A 26781-nucleotide genomic window follows, 5' to 3' on the forward strand; every position below is an offset into this window, starting at 1 on the left:
TTGTCATGAATAGAATCAGGCACATTACAGTACAGGATTGTGGAACTTCAGGTACAGTAATAATGTAACTAGGTTCCTCACTTTATAATGAATACAGTTGTAAAAAGGTGCAATATTCATATACCCTATTATCATTAAATAATATACCCCACAGTAGTAGAACGTTTAAAATGTCCATTCAGCTTTGTGTTAAGACATTCCATTCCTTCATAAACAGGATGTAAATGAAAACAGGATTGGACAGTGGTTAAACACCACATCTAGTAGCAAGATTTTACAGCTTTCTCACCCCTTGAACTCTGAAGCACCCAAGGGAACATATAAAGTTGTTGTCTGGATTGATAGGAAGTGGATATTCCACAGGTTTAAAGTAGAACAGTACGGTAGGTTGATTGAATTTACTTTACATTTCATGTAAGCATTATGTGAATGGTTCAGCCAAATGTGATAACTGCTGTCTTTTTACCTTTAGTTTTGCCAAAGTATGAGATCAAATTAAATCTCAGAGATGAGATCAGTGTTGGTGAAGAGGAGTATAAAGTGGAAGTGTGTGCAAAGTGAGTCTCCTGTTTGAATCCTGACACTTCAATGCTGATGTTTACAGTACATTTACATCTGACACAGTAAACATTTGTATTCAGTGAGTAAAGCCTACAACTTGTATGTATGAATTGTTATGTTGTTGTTTTTTATCAGGTACACCTATGGGCAACCTATACCTGGCATAGCTGAGGTACAGCTGTGCCTGTCCTCGGACTATTATATATACTCAGGAAACTTCAACAATACACAACCTTGCCACAAAGAATCAGTTGAGGTCTATATGCTTTCCCAACACACAAGGACAGTTTTTTGTCTTTTAATGTGGTTGAATTGAGTTCTTTCTGATCAAAGTTTGTAGATTCCCCAATTTATAATACAATTGGATTTGTTTTTTTTCTCAGATGGACCAAACTGGATGTGCCTCTCATGTCTTTAAACTGTTAGCTTTCAAGGATGAAAACGAGATATTGCTCAGTGACAATTTTATATTCAGTACTAAAGTAGAGGAGCAGGGAACAAGCAAGTCACTCATCACAATCAGATGACAGAACAGTGATGATACAGTTTTCTGATGTATTCGTTAATAATAAAAAATATATATAATACTATTCATTATAATTAATTGTATCATAATGGTTAGGACTGCCTTTTTTGTTCTTAAGGGCAATTAAGGTCACGATATACTCCATATTCGGAGGTGTGCGTATGTACGTACGCGAACGCTATGCAAGCGGCACTGCTAAGATACTCCCCTGCGTACTTTTTCTAAACTGATTTTTAAAAGCTATGTCCACAAGGAGGCAGTCCGCGACAAAACATTTTCTACCTGACCTTGACAACTGACCATTTTGTACAACCACAATAAACACGGCGATTGAGGAGTAGGTACTGCTATTAATCTTTGTCAAGAAAACGACAAAATAGACGCCAAGGAAGAGGGTGCATTATATATGTGTACTACTACTTCAATGTTTCAGTCTCGCAGAACCTTAGAGGATCTTGGGTAAACTGCCCCACGATTTCTGTCCTGTTGTTCTGTTGGTATTGCACCCGCGTATGCATACCCTCAAGGCCTATAGGGAGCACAAAGTACGGACGCAGGATACCAGTGGAAGACGTCCTGTGTATCCGTACACGGCATGAAGTATATTTGGGCCTTTAGAGTTACAATGTTCCAGAAACGTTCCCAAAATCCACAGTTTTCCTGAAAATATATATCGTTTGTAAGATCCCTGTAATCCTAGGGAATTACCAAGAAATCTGGGACTCTTTCAACCAGGACTGCTGAAAAGCCAGGACGCTTTGAGATGCTTCTTGAATGTTCTAACTCTGTGCCACCTGACAATGTGTTCCCCTTTTACAGGTATTATATGATCTGAAAGAAAACGCCTCACATTTTCCTATGTTATAGGAATGCTCTCGTTTGTCGACACACCTAAATAATATGAACATGGATCAATTGTTGAGGGCAAGGTATGTCAAACTACATCAATCTGATATGCAGAATTCACCCAGACTTACAGTGGATATAAAAAGTGTAACCACCCCTGTGAAAATGCCAGGTTTTTGTGATGCAATAGAATGAGACAAAGATTAATCATGTCAGATCTTTTTCCACTTTTAATGTGATCTTTAATGTGAACAATTCAATTGAAAAACAAACTGAAATCTTTGAGGGGGAAAAATGAAAAATAAAAACCTTACAATAACCTGGTTGCATAATTCCTCCCTCTGCTTTTCTTCAGATTAAAGCTGTTCACTTCAATGACACGCCAATATCTGACATGTCAGTTTATCTGCTTGAGGGCCAGGGGTCATCATCACGTCATCTACTGAACCTAACCACAGACATTCATGGTATCGCCAGTTTCTCCCTCAACACAACTGGAATGCCTAACGAGGATATTGATCTTAAAGTAAGTGTGATATCACAGACCTTTAAAGTTATTTCTACCAAATTACAACGTAGCTTTGTCAAATTGTAAACAATATGGACGAGGATGGAGTGAGTATCACCAACCATGAACAAAGGTTTTTTTAATGAAACCATTTTTGTTTGCCAGGTAAAGAAAAAGGACAGTATTTGCTGTCTGCTTGCTAGTATAACACTGTTAGCTGTTGCCAAGAACATTATTGCTGAAGTGATTTTTTGATTGAAGTGATAGATAAGAGCAAAAATATATATTCTATATTACAATCTTTAAAGATCTCCTTTATCGTTAATTTTCTCTTTTATTAAATGGAATTAAGAAAATATTAAAGTTGCGAGCAGCGTTTCAGGGGGCTAAGCGGGTCACAGGAAGCATATTACTGCATGCTCTCACTAGAGAAATGTTTTGCTTTTTAAAAATGCCCAATGCCACAAGTAGTCAGGATGTCCAATCGAAGGAGAAAAACAAAAAGAGCTTGAAACATCACATATGAGAATCATGGTATTACAGAGGGGATATATATTGTTGTGTGAAGGCTGAAATGTACCAAGTGGATATACATTTCTGAAATACAATATTTTGAACATCTCAGAGGGGAATTGAACCAGGGTCAGAATATTGCAGAACAGGGATGTCCCCACTACACCACAGTGGCTACTGGTTGTCCCTACAGCTCTCTATCCTCTCCAAATGTAAATTTTACCCCAGTAATTTTGCTGAGATAAAGTTGGCAAAAAAAACGTTTGTAACGGAATTAAAGTGTACTGTTGTACAAAGATTATTATAGATGGCTAGCTAATAGCAATACATCCTACTTATAACGAAATCAATTACTCCAATCACTCTATGGCTGGTTCCTTTCTTTGGAAAACAATAACAGCATAAAAGGGTCACGTAATACAATTCTTCTCGCAAATAAATGAAAATAATGGTATTTCAGGTATGTATTGTGGAAAGGAGTGGAAAAGCATTTATGAGATGTAGAATTTGGAATGTCTGAGAAGGGAATCGAACTGAGGTCAGAATATTGAAGGACCGGGATGTTCCCACTACCCCACAGCGCCAGCTGGCAGACTAAATAGTCTCATCGGGTTGTGATCTATAATACCCGAAATAGCACACAGATGCATATTTAAAAAATCCACCAGAAACATTTACAATAATATAACTTTTAAAGACAATGGTCCAGTCGTCCTTTATACCAATTGTCATCCAAATCCATTCAGCTGTTTCGGATGAAAGGTGTGTTTTGATCAACGGCAAAATCGTGTGAAACATCGGTTATGTTTATAGTGCCCCCAAGCGGTATTTCTGTATGGGAGTTTTCCTGTCCATTCCTAGCAGACACATTTACGAGTATGATTCGTTTCGTAGCTGTTTGATGTTCCATTTGGGTTTAATGGACGTCTAAAGTCATAGACACGCCCAGCTCAATTTCATTCGCTGATTTCGGCAATCTTGTTTGAGATATCAACTTTTCTTATATAACATTTAAAGATAATGGTTCAAAGGTCCTTCACACCAAACGGCATGCAAATCTGTTCAGCAGTCTTGGTGAAGATGTCGTTAATGAGTTTTTCACAGATGTCAAAATGGAGGCCATATTGTTTGAGATATTAACTTTTCTTATATAACTTTTAAAGACAATGGTCCAGTGGTCCTTTACACCAATTGTCCACCAAATCTGTTCAGTGGTTTCGGAGGAGATGTCGTGTAAGTGTGTTTTTATTAACGGCAAAATCGTGAGAAACATCGGTTATGTTTATAGAGCCCCCAAGAGGTATTTCTGTATGGGACTTTTTCTGTCCATTCTTGAGAGACACCTGTATGTTTTTTTTCATAGCTGTTTGATGTTCCTCGGTGGCAAGGCACCGGGGGTGGATGAGATCCGCCCTGAGTACCTCAAGTCTCTGTATGTTGTGGGGCTGTCTTGGTTGACACGCCTGTGCAACATCGCGTGGCGGTCGGGGACGGTGCCTCTGGGATGGCAGACCGGGGTGGTGGTCCCTCTTTTTAAGAAGGGGGACCGGAGGGTGTGTTCCAACTACAGGGGATCACACTTCTCAGCCTCCCCGGGAAAGTCTATGCCAGGGTTCTGGAGAGGAGAACACGGCCGATAATAGAACCTCGGATTCAGGAGGAACAGTGTGGTTTTCGTCCGGGCCGTGGAACACTGGACCAGCTCTATACCCTCTAAGGGGTGTTGGAGGGTTCATGGGAGTTTGCCCAACCAATCCACATGTGTTTTGTGGATTTGGAGAAGGCATTCGACTGTGTCCCTCGCGGCATCTTGTGGAGGGTGCTTCGGGAATATGGGGTCCTGGGTCCTTTGCTAAGGGCTGTCAGGTCCCTGTACAACCGAAGCAGGAGCTTGGTCCGCATTGCCAGCAGTAAGTCAGACTTGTTCCCAGTGCATGTTGGACTCCGGCAGGGCTGCCCTTTGTCATCGATTCTGTTCGTAATTTTTATGGACAGAATTTCTAGGCGCAGCCAGGTGTTGGAGGGTGTCAGGTTTGGGGACCACACAATTTCGTCTCTGCTCTTTGCGGATTATGTTGTCGTGTTGGCCCCTTCTAACCAGGACCTTCAGCATGCACTGGGACGGTTTGCAGCCGAGTGTGAAGCGGTGGGGATGAAAATCAGTACCTCCAAATCCGAGGCCATGGTCCTCAGTCGGAACAGGGTGGCTTGCCCACTTCAGGTTGGTGGAGAGTGCCTGCCTCAAGTGAAGAAGTTTAATTGCCTCATTCTGCTTTTCTCTCTATGTGTTGCAGAACCCTCGGATCCCAGTGCTTTTCAGCATGCCCAGGGTTTTCATGCTGCTGGGCCTGTTCTACACTGGCCTCCTGCCCTTTGTGCCCCTGAAGGAGCAGTTCCTAGAGATCCCCATGCCCTCCATCATTTCTAAGTAAAGTGATGAAAAACCTACACACGCTATGGCTCTAATTTCATCAGTTCTCTTCCTGTGCGGAAGACACATTGGTCAATGTGTTTCAGGGCGAGCCCACTCACCTGATGGTACCCTCTGTTAGCTTTGCTAGAGCACGATGAAACTGTGAAATCCCTGCTAAAAATCCCTCTGTGCTTCTCGGGTGATGCTGGACTGCTTTGTCAACAAGCGAAGAGTCAGAATAATGCCAATTTGGTTGCATAATGATTTTGTGCTTACATACACAGTTTATACACTCACCTAAAGGATTATTAGGAACACCATACTAATACTGTGTTTGACCCCCTTTCGCCTTCAGAACTGCCTTAATTCTACGTGGCATTGATTCAACAAGGTGCTGAAAGCATTCTTTAGAAATGTTGGCCCATATTGATAGGATAGCATCTTGCAGTTGATGGAGATTTGTGGGATGCACATCCAGGGCACGAAGCTCCCCTTCCACCACATCCCAAAGATGCTCTATTGGGTTGAGATCTGGTGACTGTGGGGGCCATTTCAGTACTGTTTTGGTTCACCTCTATAAGTACTGTTCGCAGAACCTCTATAAGTACTGTTCGCAGAACCTCTTCTGGGACGGTCCGTGACTGGATGGTGGCATACAGTGCAGCTTTTACCGATCTCACTTCCCTTTCCCAGACTCCTCCAAAGTGTGGTGCGCCTGGGGGGTTAAACTGAAACCTAATCTGGTGTTTAGCCAGATGAGCCTGGAGTGTAGGGTGTAGTGAACTGAAGGCCTCCTGGAGCTCTCTTTCCCCACCCTTAAAGTTAGTGCCTTGGTCAGATCGGAGCTCTGCTGGCTTACCCCGTCGGGAGATAAAACGGCGGAGGGCCATTAGAAAGGAATCAGAGTCCATACTCGACAGAACATCCACGTGCACAGCTCGCGTCGTCAGGCATTTAAACAATATGCCCCATCTCTTCTCATGACGACGGCCAACCTTCACTGTGAAAGGTCCGAAGCAGTCCATGCCCGTAGAGAAGAATGGGGGCTTCAGCAGCCGTAATCTGGACTGTGGGAGGTCTGCCATTTTAGGTACGACTGGAGAGGCTCTCCACCTCTGGCAGTCCGGGCTGGAGTGCTGGTGGCGCTTAACTGCTTCACGACCATGAAGGATCCAGTATTTGCGCCGCAGCTCTGCAAAAAGGCGCTCTGACCCTGGATGACGAAGGCTCTTGTCCATGTCCTGGATGATGAGCTTGGTCACTTGATGCCGATGGTCCAGGACTACTGGGTGAATAGAATCTGGCTCTAGCTGGTTACTGCGGCGGAGTCTTCCTCCAACCCGAATAAGTCTCACAGTCTCGTCGTACTCCGGTCCTAGGGAGATCAGCCTACTGGCAGCAGCTACTGGCTTACCAGTACTCAATAGGCTAAACTCCTCCGCAAAGCTGTCCTGCTGAGCTCTTCTCAATACTTCTCTCTCTGCTTCTTGATAATCATCCGCAGAAAGACTAACGGGGCTGCCTGATAATCCAGAGCGGGATTGGGCAACAGCCTCTGTCAGCGCTCGGAATGATGAGAACTGGTCAGCATTTGGCAGCAGAGGAGTCTGTATGCTTGTAGTGAGACAGCAGACAGTGGGTTTACGCAGCTCTGTAGAATTCTCTGTCTCCGTTGTGACTGGCCGGGTGGGCCAGCCATCAGGTGACTGTTTTAGGAAGACAGGGCCCTGACTCCATCTGGTCTTACCAGCCAGTTCCAGTAGCGTTTTTCCCCGTGTGATGTCATCGGCTGGGTTGTTGGCAGAATCAACATATCTCCAGGCTCGAACATCAGTCAGCTCCTGGATTTCAGCTACCCTTGTTCCCACGAATACCTTATACCGACAGGAGTCAGACTGGAGCCAGGTGAGTACGGTTGTGGAGTCTGTCCAGAAGACGACATTGCGGATATTCACCGTCAGCTCCTTTTGCAGTAGTGCAGCTAGCTGTGCACCTGTCAGGGCAGCACACAGTTCTAATCTGGGGATCGATTGCTGCTTCTTCGGGGCCACCCTGGATCTGGCAGTTAGGAAGGACACTTCCACACGACCGTTTGCACTCTCCGTCCGCAGATAGGCCACTGAGCCATATGCCTTCTCTGACGCATCAGCAAAGATGTGTAGGTCTCGCAGGAGGTTGGAAGTATCCATCTCAGGGCTCACATAGCAGCGAGGCAGTATGATCTGGGAGAGGTGCGGCAATTCTTCCTCCCACATTAGCCAGGGCTGCAGCACATCCTCAGGAAGTGACGGGTCATCCCAGTCTCTCTGTTTATCCCACAGGTGCTGTACTAGGACCTTGGCTCGCGTGGTGAAGGGGACTATAAATCCCAGGGGGTCGTACAGGCGTGCCAGGACGCTGTATATGTTTCGCATAGTGGGTGTGGGTTGGCCTGGCATTCGGTATTTGTACCTTAAAGTGTCTGACTTGCAGAACCAGTGGAGTCCCAGGGCGAGTTCCTGTGGGTCAATGCCAGACTCGTTGAGCCACAACTCACTACTCTCAGATCTGGCTTCTTTAGGCAGGTGGCTGATGACTTCAGGGGCATTACTGGCCCACTGGCGTAACTCAAATCCACCTGTAGCCAACAGTGATGTCAGTTTGTCGACCAAGGTACGAGCTTCTTCCACCGAGGGGAGGCTCTGCAGACAGTTGTCCACATAGAATGATCGTTCTATAGACACTCTGACATCTTCTCCTGGCTGACTGTGGTCAAACACGTGTTTCTGCATCGCAAAAGTAGCACAGCAGGGGCTACATGTGGCGCCAAATGGAAGGACCTGCCATGTGTAGATGCTGGGTGGTTCCTCGGTCTTTAGGTCGCGCCACAGGAAGCGCAGCAAGGGCTTGTCCTCAGGGAGCAGCCTCACCTGGTGAAACATGGCCTTGATGTCACTGCTGACAGCAACGGCATGCTCTCTGACTGGAACTTAAGGTAGGCCCAGGCAACAGCAGCTCGTTTAAGTTTTCTCCCTTATACCTGAAAGAACAGTTGAACACAATCCTGTTCTTTCCGTTATGGCTCACCATGTGATGGGGGATGAACCAGGACTCTGCTGCCTTGTTCAGATCATCTTCGGACACTTTAACAGCATAGCCGGCCTTTTTCAGTTTTCCAATCTCTGCACAGGATGCAGCTGCTCTTTGGGGGTCTCGAAGCAGGCGTCTCTCGGTACTACGGAGATTAGCTAGCACAGCCTCCTTAGGTGCCCAAAGGGTTGGCATGTTCTTCACTCTGAGGAGTGGAGTAGCGTAGCGCTGAATCCCATCAATGTCTACTCGTGTGGTCTTTGCTTCCAGCAGGCGGACTGCTTCCTGATCCTGCCTGGAGCGTGTGACAAGCTTTTCGCTCCTGTAGGGCAAAACATCGAGCTGCCACAATTTCTCTACACTCTGTAGAAAGTTGTTAGTGGGTGAGAGAGTGGAGACGTGCAGGCACTGTTGGGTTGTTGCCTGCTGCTTGCTGTACCTGGCCGGCCCCTGAAGTGTCCAGCCCAACCTCGTCTTCACTGCTGCTGGTCCCCCGTGGGGTCCCAAACGCACAGGCTCCATAGGAGTGATTAAGTGTGTATAATCAGACCCGACTAGCAGCAGAGGTTGCACTCTGTTTATCGTCTGAATAGGGAGGCCTCTTAAATGTTTGTGCTTCCTCTGAAGTGCCTTGGTCGGGTAAGTGTGCTCAGCCAGACCCAGTTGATCAGCAGTGAATGCTCTGTATATCTTGAAGGATTTCTTAGGATGGTCTACTGGGGAGATGGAGAAAGACACTGCAGCGCCGTGTAGAACCCTGATGTCCTGCCTCACAGTTCTAAGGGTCAGATCTTCCGGCTCCCCGGTAAGCTTAAGGCTCTGGGAGGAGAATAGTCCGCTCCGACCCGTCATCTAGGATGGCATATGTCTCCAAGGTGTGTTCACCGTTACGCAGCAGCACTTTACTCATTTTAAGCAGGACCTGGCTGCACCCTGCCCTCCTGTCCACGTACAGGACTTCATTAGTTGTGCTGATGAGGCAGGATGTATCCTCAGCAGCAGGTTTGATATTCACTTCATGCAGAGCTTGCAGATGTTTCCCCTTACACTTGTGACATGTAATCTTCAGGCGGCACTGGGCAGCCTGATGTGTGCGACCACATCGCCAGCACCTTTTGTTTGTCTTGATCCATGCGGTTACCTGTTCCACTGTAAGCTGTGCAAAGTTTGCACACTTGTCTAGGAAATGTTGTGAGTTAGAGCAGTAGGGGCAGTATGCTGTCCTCTCCTGCTGCTTGGTGCTAGAGGGAGTCTTCTCTACCGCTGGGGTGCTATCAGGTTTATCTGTGGTGTGCATGATGCTGGTGCTCTTGCTCCTATTACCGTCGCGGCGACGCTCTGTCCTGGGTCCTGCTCTACTCTTGTCTTCACCATGTAGAGGCTCATACACGGTCTCTTGCATCTTCAGCTCGTAGTCAAGCCAATCGGAAAAGTGCAGGAGGGTCGGGATCGTAACACGCATTGGGTACAGGAACCTCTTAAACTCAGCCCGTATATCATGAGGCAGTTTAGACAGCAGCCGTGTCACATGTGAACCACAGTGAAGCTCAGTCTTTCCACTATCCCCGAGCTGATCTAACATTCCCACAAGTGCTCTCACTTTCAGGGCGAACCGCTTAAACCCACTGGTGTCACCACGTGCGATATTAGGGGCCTCCATCAGATCAGCTATTTTCCTGAGAGCTAGTTGGTGAGGCTGGCCATAATGTTCAATTAAGCTTGCCATAGTGTCAGTGTAGGGCTGCAGGGAGTTAGTGTAGGAGTCCGCTATTAGCAGAGCTTCTTCATACTTCAGGTGATCCACCAGGATCTGGTATTTGAAGCGCTCTGTAGCGTCCACAGGCAATAAATTCTCCAGAGCGACCTTAAGCCTGGCAAACTCTCTCGGATCCCCTTTGGTGAATGCAGGGATTATGGGTTTAGGCCCGCGGTACACTGTCTCACGGGGGTTGTAAGGTTGCAGCTCTTCGTGCAGCGACTCACATCTCTGTGGGGTGTAGGGTACACAGTACTCTGGTGTCAGTACCCCGGACGCTGGATGATATGGCTCAGGGCATCTACGAGGCTCCTGTTGACTTGTCGTCCTAATGTTTCTCAGTGCTGTTATGAGCTCTGCCATAAGGTCCTGAGACGGTGGCTGATAAACGTTATCTGCTACTGGGGGTGGTGGCAATGGCCAGTCATCATCATCCAGAGGCAGATTTTGATCACCAACTGGCACCGGTGGAGGGATTGGCCTGAGTCGGCACGCACCGCCCTCCTGCTCTATGTGATGCTGCTGGTGAAGGGGGGCTGGTGTAGGGAAGGGAGGGAAGGTTGTCTGTCGCAGTGCTGGTTGATCTGGATGGGAAGTGTGGGTCTCAAGTCGCCTGTTCATGTCCAGTACCTGTTGCTGTAGCCTCTGGTTATCTTCCCTCAGCTTTTGAAGAGCTTCAAAGACATCTGGTGATGTTTCTGGGGCAGGCCTCCATAGGGCAGAGGCGGGCGTATTCTGGAAGAGGTGTTCTGTATTGTCAGACAGGTGCGGATAGGCAGTTTCCGCTCCCCGCATGACCCTCCCGTCCTCATGCAGCAGCGAGGGTGTGAGAGGTGTCGACCTGACATGTCTCTCCGGGAATCTCACCATGCTGCCGTAGGGCCGCTGTTGCTCTGACAGGTTAGCCGCTTGATAAGGCTGACAGGAAGGCTGCTGCAGGGCTTGGATGGGGACATCGTAGTCTTCCATCCAGGCTGGTCGCCGAATCTCTCGGCGGGGTCGGGCTTCTACTGGATGTGTGTACTGATCAGAGAACATCCTACTACTCCCACGGTGACCACGCCTATCCGGCTCGAAGGACCAAATGTTTTGGTTTGGTAGTTGCACGCACACAATTGTAAGGACTTGGACACAATGGCAGTAACAATATATAATAATAACTATAATCAACCGCACAGTTTTCCAACGTTGGCTCTCTCTTCCTGGTTTTCTTGAAACTGAACTTAAACTATCTTCCTCAGCGAAAAGCCGAGCGCAGTGGCGCTCCTGATTGGCCAATTATAAAACAGCCAATTTACCTGCCTACAAGGGTCGTCCTTCGTAACAAGTACAGTGAACTCATTGTCATGTTCAAGAAACCAATTTGAAATGATTCGAGCTTTGTGACATCTGAATGTCTCAACAGAAATCGAGACTCATCAGACCAGGCAACATTCTTGCAGTCTTCAACTGTCTAATTTTGGTGAGCTCGTGCAAATTGTAGCCTCTTTTTCCTATTTGTAGTGGAGATGAGTGGTACCCGGTGGGGTCATCTGCTGTTGTAGCCCATCCGCCTCAAGGTTGTGCGTGTTGTGGCTTCACAAATTCTTTGCTGCAGACCTCGGTTGTAACGAGTGGTTATTTCAGTCAAAGTTGCTCTTCTATCAGCTTGAATCAGTCGGCCCATTCTCCTCTGACCTCTAGCATCAACAAGGCATTTTCGCCCACAGGACTGCCGCATACTGGATGTTTTTCCCTTTTCACATCATTCTTTGTAAACCCTAGAAATGGTTGTGCGTGAAAATCCCAGTAACTGAGCATATTGTGAAATACTCAGACCGGCCCGTCTGGCACCAACAACCATGCCATGCTCAAAATTGCTTAAATCACTTTTCTTTCCCATTCTGACATTCAGTTTGGAGTTCAGGAGATTGTCTTGACCAGGACCACACCCCTAAATGCGTTGAAGCAACTGCCATGTGATTGGTTGATTAGATAATTGCATTAATAAGAAATTGAACCGACGGGTCAGACTAAGAGCGGTTCAAAAACCCCTTAATGATGATAAAGATTTTGTGTCCTGTGACGTCGCCCGGCATGGCGCAGCCGGGGCCCCACCCTGGAGCCAGGCCCGGGGTTGGGGCTCGTTCGTGAGCGCCTGGTTGCCGGGCCTTTCCACATGGGGCCCGGCCGGGCCCAGCCCAAACAAGCGACATGGGGCTGCCCTCCCATGGGCTCACCACCCACAGGAGGGACCATAAGGGGCCGGTGCAGAGAGGATCGGGCGGCAGTCGAAGGCGGGGGCCTAGACAACCCGATCCCTGGACACGGAAACTAGCTCTAGGGACGTGGAATGTCACCTCGCTGGCGAGGAAGGAGCCTGTGATCGTGCGTGAGGTTGAGAGGTTCCGACTAGAGGTAGTCGGGATCACCTCTACGCACGGCTTGGGCTCTGGAACCACACTCCTTGAGAGAGGATGGACTCTTCACCACTCTGGAGTTGCCCATGGTGAGAGGCGGCGGGCTGGTGTGGGTTTGCTTATAGCTCCCCAGCTCTGCCGCCATGTGTTGGAGTTTACCCCGGTGAACGAGAGGGTCGTTTCCCTGCGCCTACGGGTCGGGATAGGTCTCTCACTGTTGTTTGTGCCTACGGGCCGAACGGCAGTGCAGAGTACCCGACCTTCTTGGAGTCTCTGGGAGGGGTGCTGGAAAGTGCTCCGACTGGGGACTCTATCGTTCTACTGGGGGACTTCAACGCCCACGTGGGCAACGACAGTGACACCTGGAGGGGCGTGATTGGGAGGAACGGCCCCCCTGATCTGAACCCGAGCGGTGTTCAGTTCTTGGACTTCTGTGCTAGTCACAGTTTGTCCATAACGAACACCATGTTCAAGCATAAGGGTGTCCATCAGTGCATGTGGCACCAGGACACCCTAGGCCACAGTTCGATGATCGACTTTGTTGTCGTTTCATCTGACCTGCGGCCGTATGTCTTGGACACTCGGGTGAAGAGAGGGGCGGAGCTGTCAACTGATCACCACCTGGTTGTCTGTTGGATCCAATGGCGGGGGAGGAAGCTGGACAGACTCGGCAGGCCCAAGCGTACTGTAAGGGTCTGCTGGGAACGTCTGGCAGAGTCTCCTGTCAGAGAGATCTTTAACTCCCACCTCCGGCAGAGCTTCGACTGGATCCCGAGGGAGGCTGGAGATATTGAGTCCGAGTGGACCATGTTCTCCACCGCCATTGTCGAAGCGGCCGCTCGGAGCTGTGGGCGTAAGGTCTCCGGTGCCTGTCGAGGCGGCAATCCCCGAACCCGGTGGTGGACACCGGAAGTAAGGGATGCCGTCAAGCTGAAGAAGGAGTCCTATCAGGCCTGGTTGGCTTGTGGGACTGACGGGTACCGACAGGCCAAGCGGACTGCAGCCCGGGTGGTTGTGGAGGCAAAAACTCGGGCCTGGAAGGAGTTCGGTGAGGCCATGGAGAAGGACTATCGGCTGGCCTCGAAGAGATTCTGGCAAACCATCCGGCGCCTCAGGAGAGGGAAACAGTGCCCTACCAACGCTGTTTACAGTAGAGGTGGGCAGCTGTTGACCTCAACTGGGGATGTCGTCGGGCGGTGGAAGGACTACTTTGAGGATCTCCTCAATCCCGCCGTCACGTCTTCCATTGAGGAAGCAGAGGATCACTGGACCAGCTCTATACCCTCTACAGGGTGATGGAGGGTTCATGGGAGTTTGCCCAACCAATCCACATGTGTTTTGTGGATTTGGAGAAGGCATTCGACTGTGTCCCTCGCGGCATCCTGTGGAGGGTGCTTCGGGAATATGGGGTCCTGGGTCCCTTGCTAAGGGCTGTCAGGTCCCTGTACGACCGAAGCAGGAGCTTGGTCCGCATTGCCACCAGTAAGTCAGACTTGTTCCCTGTGCATGTTGGACTCCGGCAGGGCTTCCCTTTGTCACCGGTTCTGTTTGTAATTTTTATGGACAGAATTTCTAGGCGCAGCCAGGGGCCGGAGGGTGTCAGGTTTGGGGACCACACAATTTCGTCTCTGCTCTTTGCGGATGATGTTGTCGTGTTGGCCCCTTCAAGCCAGGACCTTCAGCATGCACTTGGACGGTTTGCAACCGAGTGTGAAGCGGTGGGGATGAAAATCAGTACCTCCAAATCCGAGGCCATGGTCCTCAGTCGGAACAGGGTGGCTTGCCCACTTCAGGTTGGTGGAGAGTGCCTGCCTCAAGTGGAGGAGTTTAAGTATCTAGGGGTCCTGTTCACGAGTGAGGGAAGGATGGAACGGGAGATTGACAGACGGATCGGTGCAGCTTCTGCAGTAATGCGGTTGATGTATCGGTCTGTCGTGGTGAAGAAAGAGCTGAGCCGCAAGGTGAAGCTCTCGATTTAACGGTCAATCTACGTTCCTACTCTCACCGATGGTCATGAGCTTTGGGTCATGACCGAAAGGACAAGATCCCGGATACAGGCGGCCGAAATGAGCTTTCTCCGCAGGGTGGCTGGGCGATCCCTTAGAGATAGGGTGAGAAGCTCGGTCACCCGGGAGGAGCTCAGAGTAGAGCCGCTGCTCCTCCACATCGAGAGGGGTCAGCTGAGGTGGCTTGGGCATCTGTTTCGGATGCCTCCGGAACGCCTTCCTGGGAAGGTGTTCCGGTCCCATCCCACCGGGAGGAGACCCTGGGGAAGACCTAGGACACGCTGGAGGGACTATGTCTCCTGGCTGGCCTGGGAACGCCTCGGTGTCCCCCCGGAAGAGCTGGAGGAAGTGTCTGGGGAGAGGGAAGTCTGGGCATCCCTGCTTAGACTGCTGCCCCCGCGACCCGGCCCCGGATAAGCGTAAGAAGATGGTATGGTATGGTATGGGAGAAATTTAACCGGTGTTCCTAATAATCCTTTAGGTGAGTGTATATCTAAAATAGGTTATTTGAACTCCCGGATGCTGACTGTACAAGCACATTTCCATTTAAAGTTATAGTTACATTTTGGTTGAAAACAATTCTCTGTAACGTAACGCAAGACATTTAACAAAATTTGAAGGTCAACGATGAGCACAGGAGAGAAAATATGTATGTAAAATGGGTAAACTTCTTGATAAGGGACCATGCTTTTTCCCCTGCTTTTTGGGGGTTTGTGTGGTACCGCAGTCTTCTGAAGGATCCTGATAACATGACCAGGAGCAGGCGTGTCATTGTCTGGCTGGCCGACACGTAAGTGCAATAGGTTGCTTATTGTGGCTTTTCCTGTATTCCACATGTGGTTACAATTGCTGCATTGGGCACCTTGTGAAAGTTAGCATAGTGTTACATTTTGATGTCCGCTCAGTGGGTGTCTGTAACTTCGTCCAGAAAGGGTGTGATGTATTATTATGTATGATGAGGTTAATTCCACAGGATCTAATGAGTGTTTCCCCTGCTGCAGCCTGCTTATGAGAAGAGCCCTGTTCAATCACCTGACAGCAAGGGGAATACAAGTAGGTTAATTGTGACATAACTTCCATTAATCACCTTTCTGCTGCTTTGTTCACAGCATGTGCTCTTAACTTGTTTCCAGGTGTATGTTTGGGTGTTGAATGATGAGAAGGAGTTCAAGAGAGCTTTTGACCTGGGAGGCACAGGGGTCATGACAGACTACCCCACGAAGCTAAGAGACTTCTTGGAGAAGATTGGCACTTCAAAATGAGCAGTAGGCCATTTGACCTGACAAAATACACTCCCTCTCCAATGCCACTAAAGCCAACAGACCTGCTGAAATAACCCTAAGCCTCAGTCCTCCACACGTCTGCATGCATTCCAGATGTTGGGTATTCGGGGATGATGTTGGCTGGTTGATGCGCTGTTCCACCAATGATGATGACCACTCAAGAGTCCCCCTTTGCTTATCATTGTATGTAGATGTATCACTTATTGAACATCAGCACAGGCAGCTACGGTTTCTTTGGTCTATGTCCTACACTTCATTATAATTAACAATTGCTTTTTACATGACTTGTGTTTTACATTAACATGGCCAGCTAAGATGTTGAAGTGATACTCCAGAGATGTTGTGTGAATTATATGAATGTTTACATTTCTTTTGAAAGTAGGCTAATTGCCAGATGCTAATACATATTGACTTATTTGGGTTGCATTGTTTTGCTTCCAAAGTGGAATAGATCAAATAGATGCCTTTTAACTGTTTAAGGCAGACATTTTGTCGGAATTTTTTAATTTTAGTTGATTCCAAACATGATATTTGGATAATAACATTAGCCTATCAAAAAGCCTATTATTTCTCTGTTTTCATTTCAGCAAGATTGCTAGTGGATGAGCTCCGGCCATTCTCTTTAAGGTTGATTTGATATATGATATCTTGTTTTTTAATGAATTGGAGGACTTTAGAAGCTGTATTCAGTAGACTGCAGGAGGGTTCTTCTGGGGCTCAGAAAAATTGTGAAGTTTTGTTGTAATTGTCATGAAAATAATCCAAAGTAATATGTTTCTTATATAGTTTTTAATCCCGAACACTGCAGATAATCCAAACATTTTGTCAAATCCTACTAACTCCATTACTAAAGGTGTTAAGTTATTTTTAGAACGTTTGTTGGATTTTGTTTTAGTAGCAAAGTGGCTACTGTCTTTTTCTGATTTATTTTTCACCTATTGTATGTAGAATCAAGTTTTGTTAATTTTGTACCTTTTCTATGTTTAAATATTGATTCTGAAATGGTATTGAAATATAAAATGTATTTGTTTGGTTTTGCTGTAAATACCTTTCTGGAAAGAAAGGCATACATTGGTGTAGACAATGCTTAGTAACTACTTGACTTGAAACCATGAACCCATTGAAAAGGTAACAGGCGTTTATTTACTTGGAAAGATATTTCCACTAGACAGACCGTCATGGAAAACGTATGGCAATGCCTTACTCTTACTGGCCTTCAAAGTGTTGGAATGATTGCGAGCTAAACTAGGGGCTGCCGCCTCTGATGGTGATGGTGTGCAATCTGTATGTTAATTGTGTAATTGTTTGATAACTGTTCAGGTGTTGTTGAGGGTGTTATTTTTTTTGCGTAGGGTTTGACAATTTCTGGGGTAGGTGTAACTATTCCCGGCTGTACACATAGATATTTAATACTGGCAGATTCTACTTTTGCAGCTCACAGTGAATACTTTGGTTATTAACCAGTGTTTTCAAGCCCTGAATGCTGATTGATTGGCTGAATGCTTTTGTAGCAGTGGGCTGTTTACTGTGGGTATGACAAAAAAGGCTTTTGACTTTGATTACATTGGTAACCATTTTATGGTTGTTATAATATGAGTAAGGTATGTCTGGAGTTCCACGCTTACTTTTGTGCCTTATTGATTATGAAATAGATCTGCACAGCCGATGTCTGACTGTGATAACCACATAGAACAACACAACATAGAATAAAAATACAAAATAAATATTTATTATGGAGGCCAAGCATGATCCTTCCACCCACCGCGGGCCCTGGTGCAGCCTCACCCGCTACTTCCCCCCCTGATAGCTATGGCTGTGGTTTGGGGTCAGTGTTCGTATGGAAGAAATGTTTGTACTTTAGGAGCCTGTCTCCGTATACAGATAGAGGTGGTACCATGTAAGGACATTTTAGAAGGGAATGATACTCATGAAAAACGTACATGTTAGAGCATGCTTGCTCTAAAATTACGTTCATGCTGTTAGGGATTTTTGTTTTGTTAATGTTACCTCCTTTCAGTGAAACCACTTTTGTTTGGTTGTCATATCTATTGAAAACACTTATGTTCGTGTGATGAGATTGTATGAAATGCAATGCAATAACTTTTTGTGACTTGGTAATGGTTTATAAAAAAGATCTCTAAATCTCTATGTGGAGTACAAGTCAAATGTTTGGAATCACCTACTCATAAAAGGGTATTTCTTTATTTTTACTATTTTCCAAATTGCAGAATAATAGTGAATACCTCAAAATTATGAATGAACACATGGAATCATGCATTATGTGCATTAATCATGAATATTTTACAATCTTCAAAGAAGCCATCCTTTGCCTTGATGACAGCTTTGCACACTCAATGGATTTTCTCAACCAGCTTCATGGTGTTGTCACCTGGAGTGCATTTATTTTAACCTTTGTTAATAGTTAATTTGTGGAATTTCTTCAATGTTTTAGTGTGGGCATACAGCAGGTAACAAGGTAGGGTTGGTATTCAGAAGACCATCATTATGTCTATACTGTAGTAGTCCATGTTATGGCAGAGAACTGCACTAATAAGCAAGCAGAAACGGCAGCCCATTGTTATCTTAAGACATGAAGGTCAGTCAAGTTAGAACATTTGAAGAACTTTAAACGTTTCTTCAAGTACAGCAGCAAAAACCATCTACCACTATGATGAAATTGGCTCTTATGAGGACCGCTACAGAAAAGAGATTAGAATTACCAGCCTCTGAAATTGCACCTCAGATTGCAACCCAAATTAATGCTTCACAGAGTTCAAGTAATGGACACATCTCAACATCAACTGTTCACAAGAGACAATATCAGTCCTTTTTTGATGAATTGCTGCAAAGAAACCACTACTAAAGAACACCAATAAGAAGAGACCTGGTCTGGTGAGTCCAAAGTTGAGATCCTTAGTTCCAACTGCTGTGTCTTTGTAAGACGCAGAGTGGGTGAACTCTGCATGTTTCCCACCGTTAAGCATGGAGGAGGAGGTGTGATGGGGTGGGGGTGTTTTGCTTGTGATACTGATTTATTTTCAATTCAAGGCACACTCAACCAGCTACCACAGCATTCTGCAGCAATACGCCATTCCACCTGGTTTGCGCTTAGTAAGTTTGCGCTTGTTTTTTAACAAGACAATGACCCAAAATGCACTTTCAGGCTGTGCAATGGATATTTGACTGAGAAGGAGAGCGATGGAGCTGCATCATATGACCTGGCCAGATGCATCCATTTGGACCATAAAGGTCCATTGGAAAACAGAGTTCCCAGCACTGGCTCAGAGAACGCTATGTCTGCCTTTCAGGGTCTAGTAAGCCTTCTCTGTTGCTGGTCCCCACACCGCTTTCATTGGCCGGTCCTTTTAGTGAAGTCCAGAGGGGCGGCTATGTTGGTGTACCCTGGGATGAACTGCCTGCAGTAACCAGTGTTGCCAGAGAATGAACAGACCCCTTTTTTGTCCTTGGGCTGTGGCCACTCCTGGACAGTCCAAGTCTACTCCATCTGGGGCTTGATCAACCCACTTTGTGTCCCCCGAGTGCTCCGCTTCATCCAGCCCTAGGTGGCATTTTTTGGGGTTGGCCGTCAACACTGTTGCCTCTTAACTGGCTAACCTGGAGCACAGGTGATCTAGGTGTTCCTCCCAGTCTTAGCTTTTGTACAACAACGCTATCTATGTTGGCAGTGGCTTAGGTCTGAGCAGGATGCAGCAGGGTATCCACAAGCCATTGGAAGGTGGTTGCAGCTCTGTGCAAGCCAAAACGGAGATGTATGTAATGGAACCAGGGCGCCAGGGGTACATGGCACAGTGTCCACTCCCCTTGGACACACTGGTACCCGCCAGGCAGTGTCCAGCTTGGCATGCCAACAGGCCTCGGCTAGCACTGTTTTTCATCTGACCGCTGTCCCTTCCTGGTACTGCTTCTGGGCCAGGCTGTGGGCTTTGGGCCCGTGCATTACTGGTTTTCTTGCCTTGCGATTGCCTAGTGAGCTTCTTGGTGGCTTTGTGGGCTTCTATGTGCTGTACTAGCTGGTTGACTGTAAATGGGTTAGTTTGACCAATGACTTGTTGCATCTCGCCACAGAGTTCCCTCAGGCACTTATTTACAACTAGGGTCTCAGATGTCGCCTGAGCTAAGACTTGGGTCCAGCCAGCCATTTACCAGCTGAATTAATTTATAAAGCTTCCCCGGGGTGACTCCACAAACATCCAGGCGTGGTACCGCTTGCTCCTATTCCTGGGATTGAGATGATAATGGGATGCTCACCAGTAAGGCCCAGGTCGAAGTAATCCGCCTGGGCCTTGCTGGTGAGCAGTGGTGCTAGAAGCCCGGCCCACTCCTCTGTGCACCATCCTTCACATGCAGTGGTGTGTTCAAAGGCCAGGGGATAGGCTTCCACATTGTCCTCAGCGGCCAAGCGGCATACCGTCGCGTTTATGCTTGCGGTTCAGGTAGTCAGCTCCTGGGGGAGGAGCACCAAGATCTCCTTCTGTGACCTTGGAGCGCCTCCACTCGTCCAGAGGGCATAGCAGGTCCACATCCGTGAGTGCCGTATCAGAGAGGGGGAAGCATATTGGTATCGTCCCCATGGCCTCTCCCTCACTGTGCCCCCATCATGTCCTAGTTGAAAAACTGGGGACGTGGCTGCAGTTCCGATAACTGTATTTTCCTTTGGTTGATTTTCTGTTCAGGTCTCTCCTCTCTCCATCTCTGACTTCTTAGGCTCCTCTCCTGTGCATTCAGAGGCCTTAAGAAGAGGGAGAAACACATGGCAATTATTGGGTTCAGCTGTTAGCGATCAGGTGTTGCCTTACTGCTACCTTCTGGTAGAGGTCGCTGTTGCTCCTACTTCCCCCGGTTAGACACTGCACCCCCACAACAAATATAAATATTTTAGAATGTGCCAAATACAGTGGGGCAAAAAAGTATTTAGTCAGCCATCATAGGTACACTTCAACTATGAATTTATTGGTAAATTATGGTGGAAAATAAGTATTTGGTCAATAACAAAAGTTCATCTCAATACTTTGTTATATACCCTTTGTTGGCAATGACAGAGGTCAAACATTTTCTGTAAGTCTTCACAAGGTTTTCACACACTGTTGCTGGTATTTTGGCCCATTCCTCCATGCAGGTCTCCTCTAGAGCAGTGATGTTTTGGGGCTGTCGCTGGGCAACACGGACTTTCAACTCCCTCCAAAGATTTTCTATGGGGTTGAGATCTGGTGACTATCTAGGCCACTCCAGGACCTTGAAATGCTTCTTACGAAGCCACTCCTTTGTTGCCCGGGCGGTGTGTTTGGGATCATTGTCATGCTGAAAGACCCAGCCACGTTTCATCTTCAATGCCCTTGTTGGATTTGAGTCCCTGGCGGCGTAGTGTGTTACGGATGGTAGCCTTTGTTACTTTGGTCCCAGCTCTCTGCAGGTCATTCACTAGGTCCCCCCGTGTGGTTCTGGGTGAGATCTTGCGTGGAGCCCCGGAGATTATCAGTGGTCTTGTATGTCTTCCATTTTCTTATAATTGCTCCCCCAGTTGATTTCTTCACACCAAGCTGCTTACCTATTGCAGATTCAGTCTTCCCAGCCTGGTGCAGATCTACAATTTTGTTTCTGGTGTCATTTGACAGCTCTTTGGTCTTGGCCACAGTGGAGTTCGGAGTGTGACTGTTTGAGGTTGTGGACAGGTGTCTTTTATACTGATAACAAGTTCAAACAGGTGCCATTAATACAGGTAACGAGTGGAGGACAGAGGAGCCTCTTAAAGAAGTTACAGGTCTGTGAGAGCCAGAAATCTTGCTTGTTTGTAGGTGACCAAATACCTATTTTACCAAGGAATTTACCAAGGAATTCATTAAAAATCCTACAATGTAATTTTCTGTATTTTCTTTTCTCATTTTGTCTGTCATAGTTGAAGTGTACCTATGATGAAAATTACAGGCCTCTCTCATCTTTTTAAGTGGGAGAACTTGCACAATTGGTGGCTGACTAAATACTTTTTTGCCCCACTGTATTCTCAAATTATTTAATAATAAATTTATTTTAATCATTTAAATATTAATAATTTGTGTATTCAGATTTCCATTAAAAAAAACGAAATCCAGCACAACCATGTTCACAGGAGTGACATCAGAAAAACCCTGTTGATGATGACAAGCACACAAATCATCTTCCCTATGAACGCACTGCAACTCCAACTCCCGGGGTGGCTGGCCTCAAGTCATCCTGCAGTAAAAGAAACTGGATGTGGGGGTCCTTGGCTGGCGGGGTTAAATGTGGTCCGCGGTTGTACGCCCCGTTGTACATACTGACAAAATCATCTAAACAACTAAAAGGGGTCTTACGTAGAGTAGCGTGCATTGAATTATCTGGCAACTGCTCTGATGGACATTCCTGCAGGGAGCATGCCAGTTGCACACTCACATGAGACACCCTTTGGCAAATCTGACCATTTTACTGTAGAGTGGCCTTTTATCGTCACTAGTACAAGTTGTACCTTCAGTCACTTTAGATACTGTTACAGGAATTCTGTATTGACTGATGCACAGTACAATGTTCTGTTGACAGCTCTTTTTTTTATTATTCATCTATAAGTTACTCTGATACACATTACAACAAGCTTTTCTATTTCTTAGAACACTGCCCACACAACCATAATGCATTTGGATCACACTAAGAGGAGAACGCAAGCCAATTTGCAGCTCCCTCTACAGGACCCCTGCCCACGCTTTGTGTCACATGGGGATTTGAACCACAGGCTGAGATGACACAGCTGCACTGCAGGGCATTGACTTAGTCCACGATGCCACACAGGAGCCACCTAAAAATGTTGGTGCAGTGCCATGGAAAAAAATTTAAGACATACACAGAGTTCGGGAAGCTACTCTGAAAATATGTTTTACCAAGCTACAGTGCAAAAGCAAAAAGAAGCAATGCAGGCAGTCTCTCCACTACTGCAGGCCAGCATTCATAATATTGATATTAGCCATCTGTTCACAACTATTCTATTATTGTACAGCTACAGCTACCCTAGGCCAGGATCCTTCCATAATTGAACCACTGGATGACATAATAATCCATATGAGAAACAGAGCCTGCAAAACCTGTTTACTGAACCTTTCAGTAAACCTTTCAGTTGAACATTTCAACAGATCGTGATGGGAATCTGTTTGGTTTGATGTCGTTTTTTCTAGGAAAACAGTTGCAGCGTATTCATGCACATTCAGCATATTCAGTGTTAAAATATTTTGGCCCCAACATATTTATTTTGTCATTTTACACAAATGACACCCACTCTTCTACCCCCCCCCCTCCCCCTGAAAAACACTCCCTCCTAAAAGTTAGAAGGATTGGCTAATCAGGTGGGAGAGGGTACTGACATGTTGGCTCATTGGCTGGATAAATAAAATACTTCTGCTATGTCCTTGTAGTTGGTGTGGGGAGAGTCAGAGCATTTCAACAAAGTCTGACTAGTGTTATTACTATATAATTATCTAATATGGTGATGTTTCCCTCTGGGATTCAGGTTTGGAGATGGATGTTTTTTGCCTATTTTCACTGGCTTTGTGTGTGTCAAGATATGCAAGAAAAGCCAAGACCGTAAGTTTACCTAGAATTTGATCATCAACATAACAGTGATTTAAATATGGGAATATGTCTCCTTTGGTTCTAAGAATGCTGCCAATGTTTTATTATTGTGCTGGTGCAATCTCTTTCGAGAAGAGCAAACTTGAGCTAGACTTTTTTCCCCTAACTTTAGTGGGTGTGTGTTTGTGTATTTTTGCTTTGTAGGTGCTACCTAGTAACTATCCCTGAAAACATCAAGGCAGGTTTGAAAACCAAGGTTGTTGCCAGTCTTTTGCACCCCACCCTTATGCAGGAGACCCTGCATATGACCATATCGCTAATTGATGATGGACAGAGCACAATCCTCTTTCAGAAGAGTTCTGACCAAGATTTTCACCTTGGGTTCCAGTTTCAGGTCAGTCCAATACTCTCAAGCCCCAGTCAGATCAACAAGCAATGGAATTCAGAAAAAAATGCATTTCTCAGTCTCATTTCCTGTTAAATGGCCCCCAGTGAATCATATACAGATAATCCAGAAATATTTGGAGACTGACACAATTTTCATACTTTTGGCTTTGTATGCCACCACAATGGATTTGAAATGAAACAACTGAGATGCAACTGAAGTGCAGACTTTCAGTTTCAATTCATGGCGTTGAACAAAAATATTGTATGACATTTTTGTAATTGCAACCATTTTCATACACAGTCCCCTTATTTTAGGGGCTCAAATGTAATTGGACAAATGAACACAATCATGAATATTTCTTTTTTAATACTTGGTCAAGAATCCATTGCAGGCAATGACTGCATGAAGTCTGGAATGCAGGGACATCACCAAACGCTGGGTTTGCTCCTTTGTGATGCTTTGCCAGGCCTTTACTGTAGCTGTTTTCAGTTGCTGTTTGTTCATGGGTCTATCTGCCTTAAGTTGTCTTCAGCAATTGAAAGGCATGCTCGATTGGGTTGAGATCAGATGATTGACTTGCAGAATATTCCACTTCTTAAAAAATTCCTGGGTTGCTTTCGCTTTTGATTTCGTTTTGGGTCATTATCCATCTGTAAAGTGAAGCGCTGTCCAATCAACTTTGCTGAATTTGGCTGAATCTGAACAGATAATATATCCCTATACACTTCAGAATTGTGGTGAACCCTCTGTATTTGCTTTCGTGAAGACTTGGATAATGATATGCCTACCTCCTGGAGAGTGTTCTTCAATTGGCAGTTTTTTCTTTACCATGGAAAGGATCCTAGGACCATCCACCACTGTTGTCTTCTGTGGGCGTCCAGGCCTTTTTGTGTTGCAGAGCTCACCAGTGTGTTCTTTTTTTCTCAGAATGTACCAAACTGTTGATTTGGCCACTCCTAATGTTCCTTGCATTGAGAGCTCCTTCGACCGCATGTTGTGGGTTCATAGCAACAGCTTCCAAATGCGAATGCCACACCTGGAAAAAACTCCAGACCTTTTACCTGCTTAATTAATGAAGAAATAATGAATTAATAGCCCACACCGGTCCATGAAACAGCTTTTGAATCAATTGTCCAATTTCTTTTGGTGCCTTGAAAAAGAGGGGGCTACATATTAAAGAGCTGTAATTCCTAAACGCTTCCTCCAATTTGGATGTGAATACCCTCTATCTAAAGCTGAGGGACTGCAATTTAAGCCCATGTTCATTATTTAACTGTAACTTGAATATATTTCAGTAAACAGACAAAATAACTAAACTTGTGTCAGTGTCCAATTATTTCTGGGGTTCAGGCTAAATTTCTATCTGGTTTTCGTTGTTACGGTCTATTAATTAGCTCACCAGTGTTGAGCAATGTTGTTTTCCAAACAGGCCCCTCAGGTGCAGGAAACGAAGGTAGTGAAGTTTAAGGTGGAGGTTCGTGGTGAAACATTTCTATCATCAGAGGAGCGAAAGATCACGATTTTACCATTCAGAAAGAAGATGACATTTGTCGAAATGGACAAACCAGTATACCACCCAGGACAAATAGGTAATTTTAGTCAGAGCAACTATATTTGTAAATGTGATATAGTGTACGATGTGACCACGTTTAGCATAAGAAAATACTATATGTAATGATATACTGATTCTGGTCAAGGGACCCCCACCCAAGCCATTTGTCAGTCCAGGCCCCCCACCCAAGCCATTTGTCAATCCAGGCCCCCCACCCAAGCCATTTGTCAATCCAGGGACCCCCATCATATGATGTGACATGTAGGTCCAGAATGAAAATACTTCTGCTCATTACTGTAAGTTGTTGTGGATAACAGTGTCAGCTAAATATTTTTAAAATGAAATATCTATTGATTTTTGTCTATTGAACTATTTGCATAGAACAATATTATATTTATTAATTATCATCATTTTTATTTCAAAAATGTCTCTCACTCCCTTTGTAAAACTTGTTATCTCAGAACTTCCATACCCCTTTCATTTGACATTTGCAGTCATATTTTTTGACTGCAACTCAAATTATTTTCTGCCCCCTCTCTACCCCATAGACACACATACATATACAGTATCTCACAAAAGTGAGTACACCCCTCACAACTTTTTCAAATATTTGAGTATATCTTTTCATGTGACAACACTGAGGAAATGACACTTTGCTACAATGTAAAACAGCTTGTATTACAGTGTAAATTAGCTGTTCCCTCAAAATAACTCAACATACAGCCATTAATGTCTAAACCGCTGGCAACAAAAGTGAGTACACACCTAAGTGAAAATGTCCCAATTTTTTTTTTTTTAGAACCAACTCCAAATATCAATTATAAAATCAAATTGTACTGTTTCTTTGCTTTCTTGTTTTTTTCCTCAGTGCATTTTAGAATCATCTCCTTGGATATAAATTTTACACCTTTGAATGAGTTGGTAAGTGTTGACATTATGCAATAATTCAACTAATGCTTTTTTTTTTACCAGTATGGCATAACAGTTTTATTTGAACAAAAACCACAATAGCACTATTGCGTAATGGATTGAGATACATTTTATGATCCGATGACCATAAAATAATTTGCAGAGAACTGCTGGTTCTGAAAGACTCCTAGAGGATATAGCTTTCTGATTAATAGCGAGGAGGTGTTTGAATGCCTTGGAGATGCTGTGTTGGCTTTTGTATGGTAGGAAAGGCTTCTATGTGAAAAGTAGGGTATTCCAAAGTGTTCTCTGATGGAGACAGCTAAAGAACCCATTTCATTCCGAGTCTGCCAAAAAGTTGTGTGTGATCATTATGCGAGCAAAGTGGGCACGCACATCCAGATTAGTGACAGATGAAGCGCTAGTTATATTTTCTTTTTGGTTGGTTGGGTGGTTGATAAA

The 26781-nt window shown here is 45.6% G+C and overlaps 3 protein-coding genes across 3 annotated transcripts in view; all 3 read left to right on the forward strand.

Moving 5' to 3' along the window:
- The first annotated feature begins 221 nt into the window (after nucleotides 1–221).
- LOC117594271 (alpha-2-macroglobulin-like) overlaps nucleotides 222–26781 on the forward strand; it is a 103473-nt gene continuing 76913 nt past the window's right edge. Inside the window, exons 1-4 of the mRNA XM_034291568.1 lie at nucleotides 222–383; nucleotides 473–557; nucleotides 697–817; nucleotides 945–1062. Coding sequence (XP_034147459.1) covers nucleotides 945–1062 — 118 coding nt within the window. The 5' untranslated portion in view covers nucleotides 222–383; nucleotides 473–557; nucleotides 697–817. The remainder of the gene's footprint in view (nucleotides 384–472; nucleotides 558–696; nucleotides 818–944; nucleotides 1063–26781) is intronic.
- Nucleotides 5253–17995, forward strand: LOC117594278 (lysophospholipase D GDPD1-like). The gene is made up of 4 exons (XM_034291577.1): nucleotides 5253–5382; nucleotides 15325–15387; nucleotides 15599–15650; nucleotides 15731–17995. Exons 1-4 carry the CDS (start codon nucleotides 5276–5278, stop codon nucleotides 15857–15859), a joined length of 351 nt encoding a protein of 116 aa, XP_034147468.1. The 5' UTR covers nucleotides 5253–5275; the 3' UTR covers nucleotides 15860–17995.
- The window catches only part of LOC117594275 (alpha-2-macroglobulin-like), a 43537-nt gene continuing 40108 nt past the window's right edge, over nucleotides 23353–26781 (forward strand). The window contains exons 1-4 of the mRNA XM_034291569.1: nucleotides 23353–23482; nucleotides 23675–23864; nucleotides 25288–25447; nucleotides 26279–26331. Coding sequence (XP_034147460.1) covers nucleotides 23382–23482; nucleotides 23675–23864; nucleotides 25288–25447; nucleotides 26279–26331 — 504 coding nt within the window. The 5' untranslated portion in view covers nucleotides 23353–23381. The remainder of the gene's footprint in view (nucleotides 23483–23674; nucleotides 23865–25287; nucleotides 25448–26278; nucleotides 26332–26781) is intronic.

This window comes from Esox lucius, chromosome 1 (genome assembly GCF_011004845.1).
Source record: "Esox lucius isolate fEsoLuc1 chromosome 1, fEsoLuc1.pri, whole genome shotgun sequence".
In the NCBI taxonomy this organism is placed as follows: Eukaryota; Metazoa; Chordata; class Actinopteri; order Esociformes; family Esocidae; genus Esox; species Esox lucius.

What these genes read in the sequence shown, in the direction of transcription:
- LOC117594278 (XM_034291577.1), top strand. Translation starts at nt 5,276, where the DNA reads ATGCCCAGGGTTTTCATGCTGCTGGGCCTGTTCTACACTGGCCTCCTG. An exon ending in ATGCCCTCCATCATTTCTAA is followed by an intron (nt 5,383 to 15,324) that starts GTAAAGTGATGA and finishes GTGGTACCGCAG; the next exon opens with TCTTCTGAAGGATCCTGATA. An exon ending in TGACAGCAAGGGGAATACAA is followed by an intron (nt 15,651 to 15,730) that starts GTAGGTTAATTG and finishes ACTTGTTTCCAG; the next exon opens with GTGTATGTTTGGGTGTTGAA.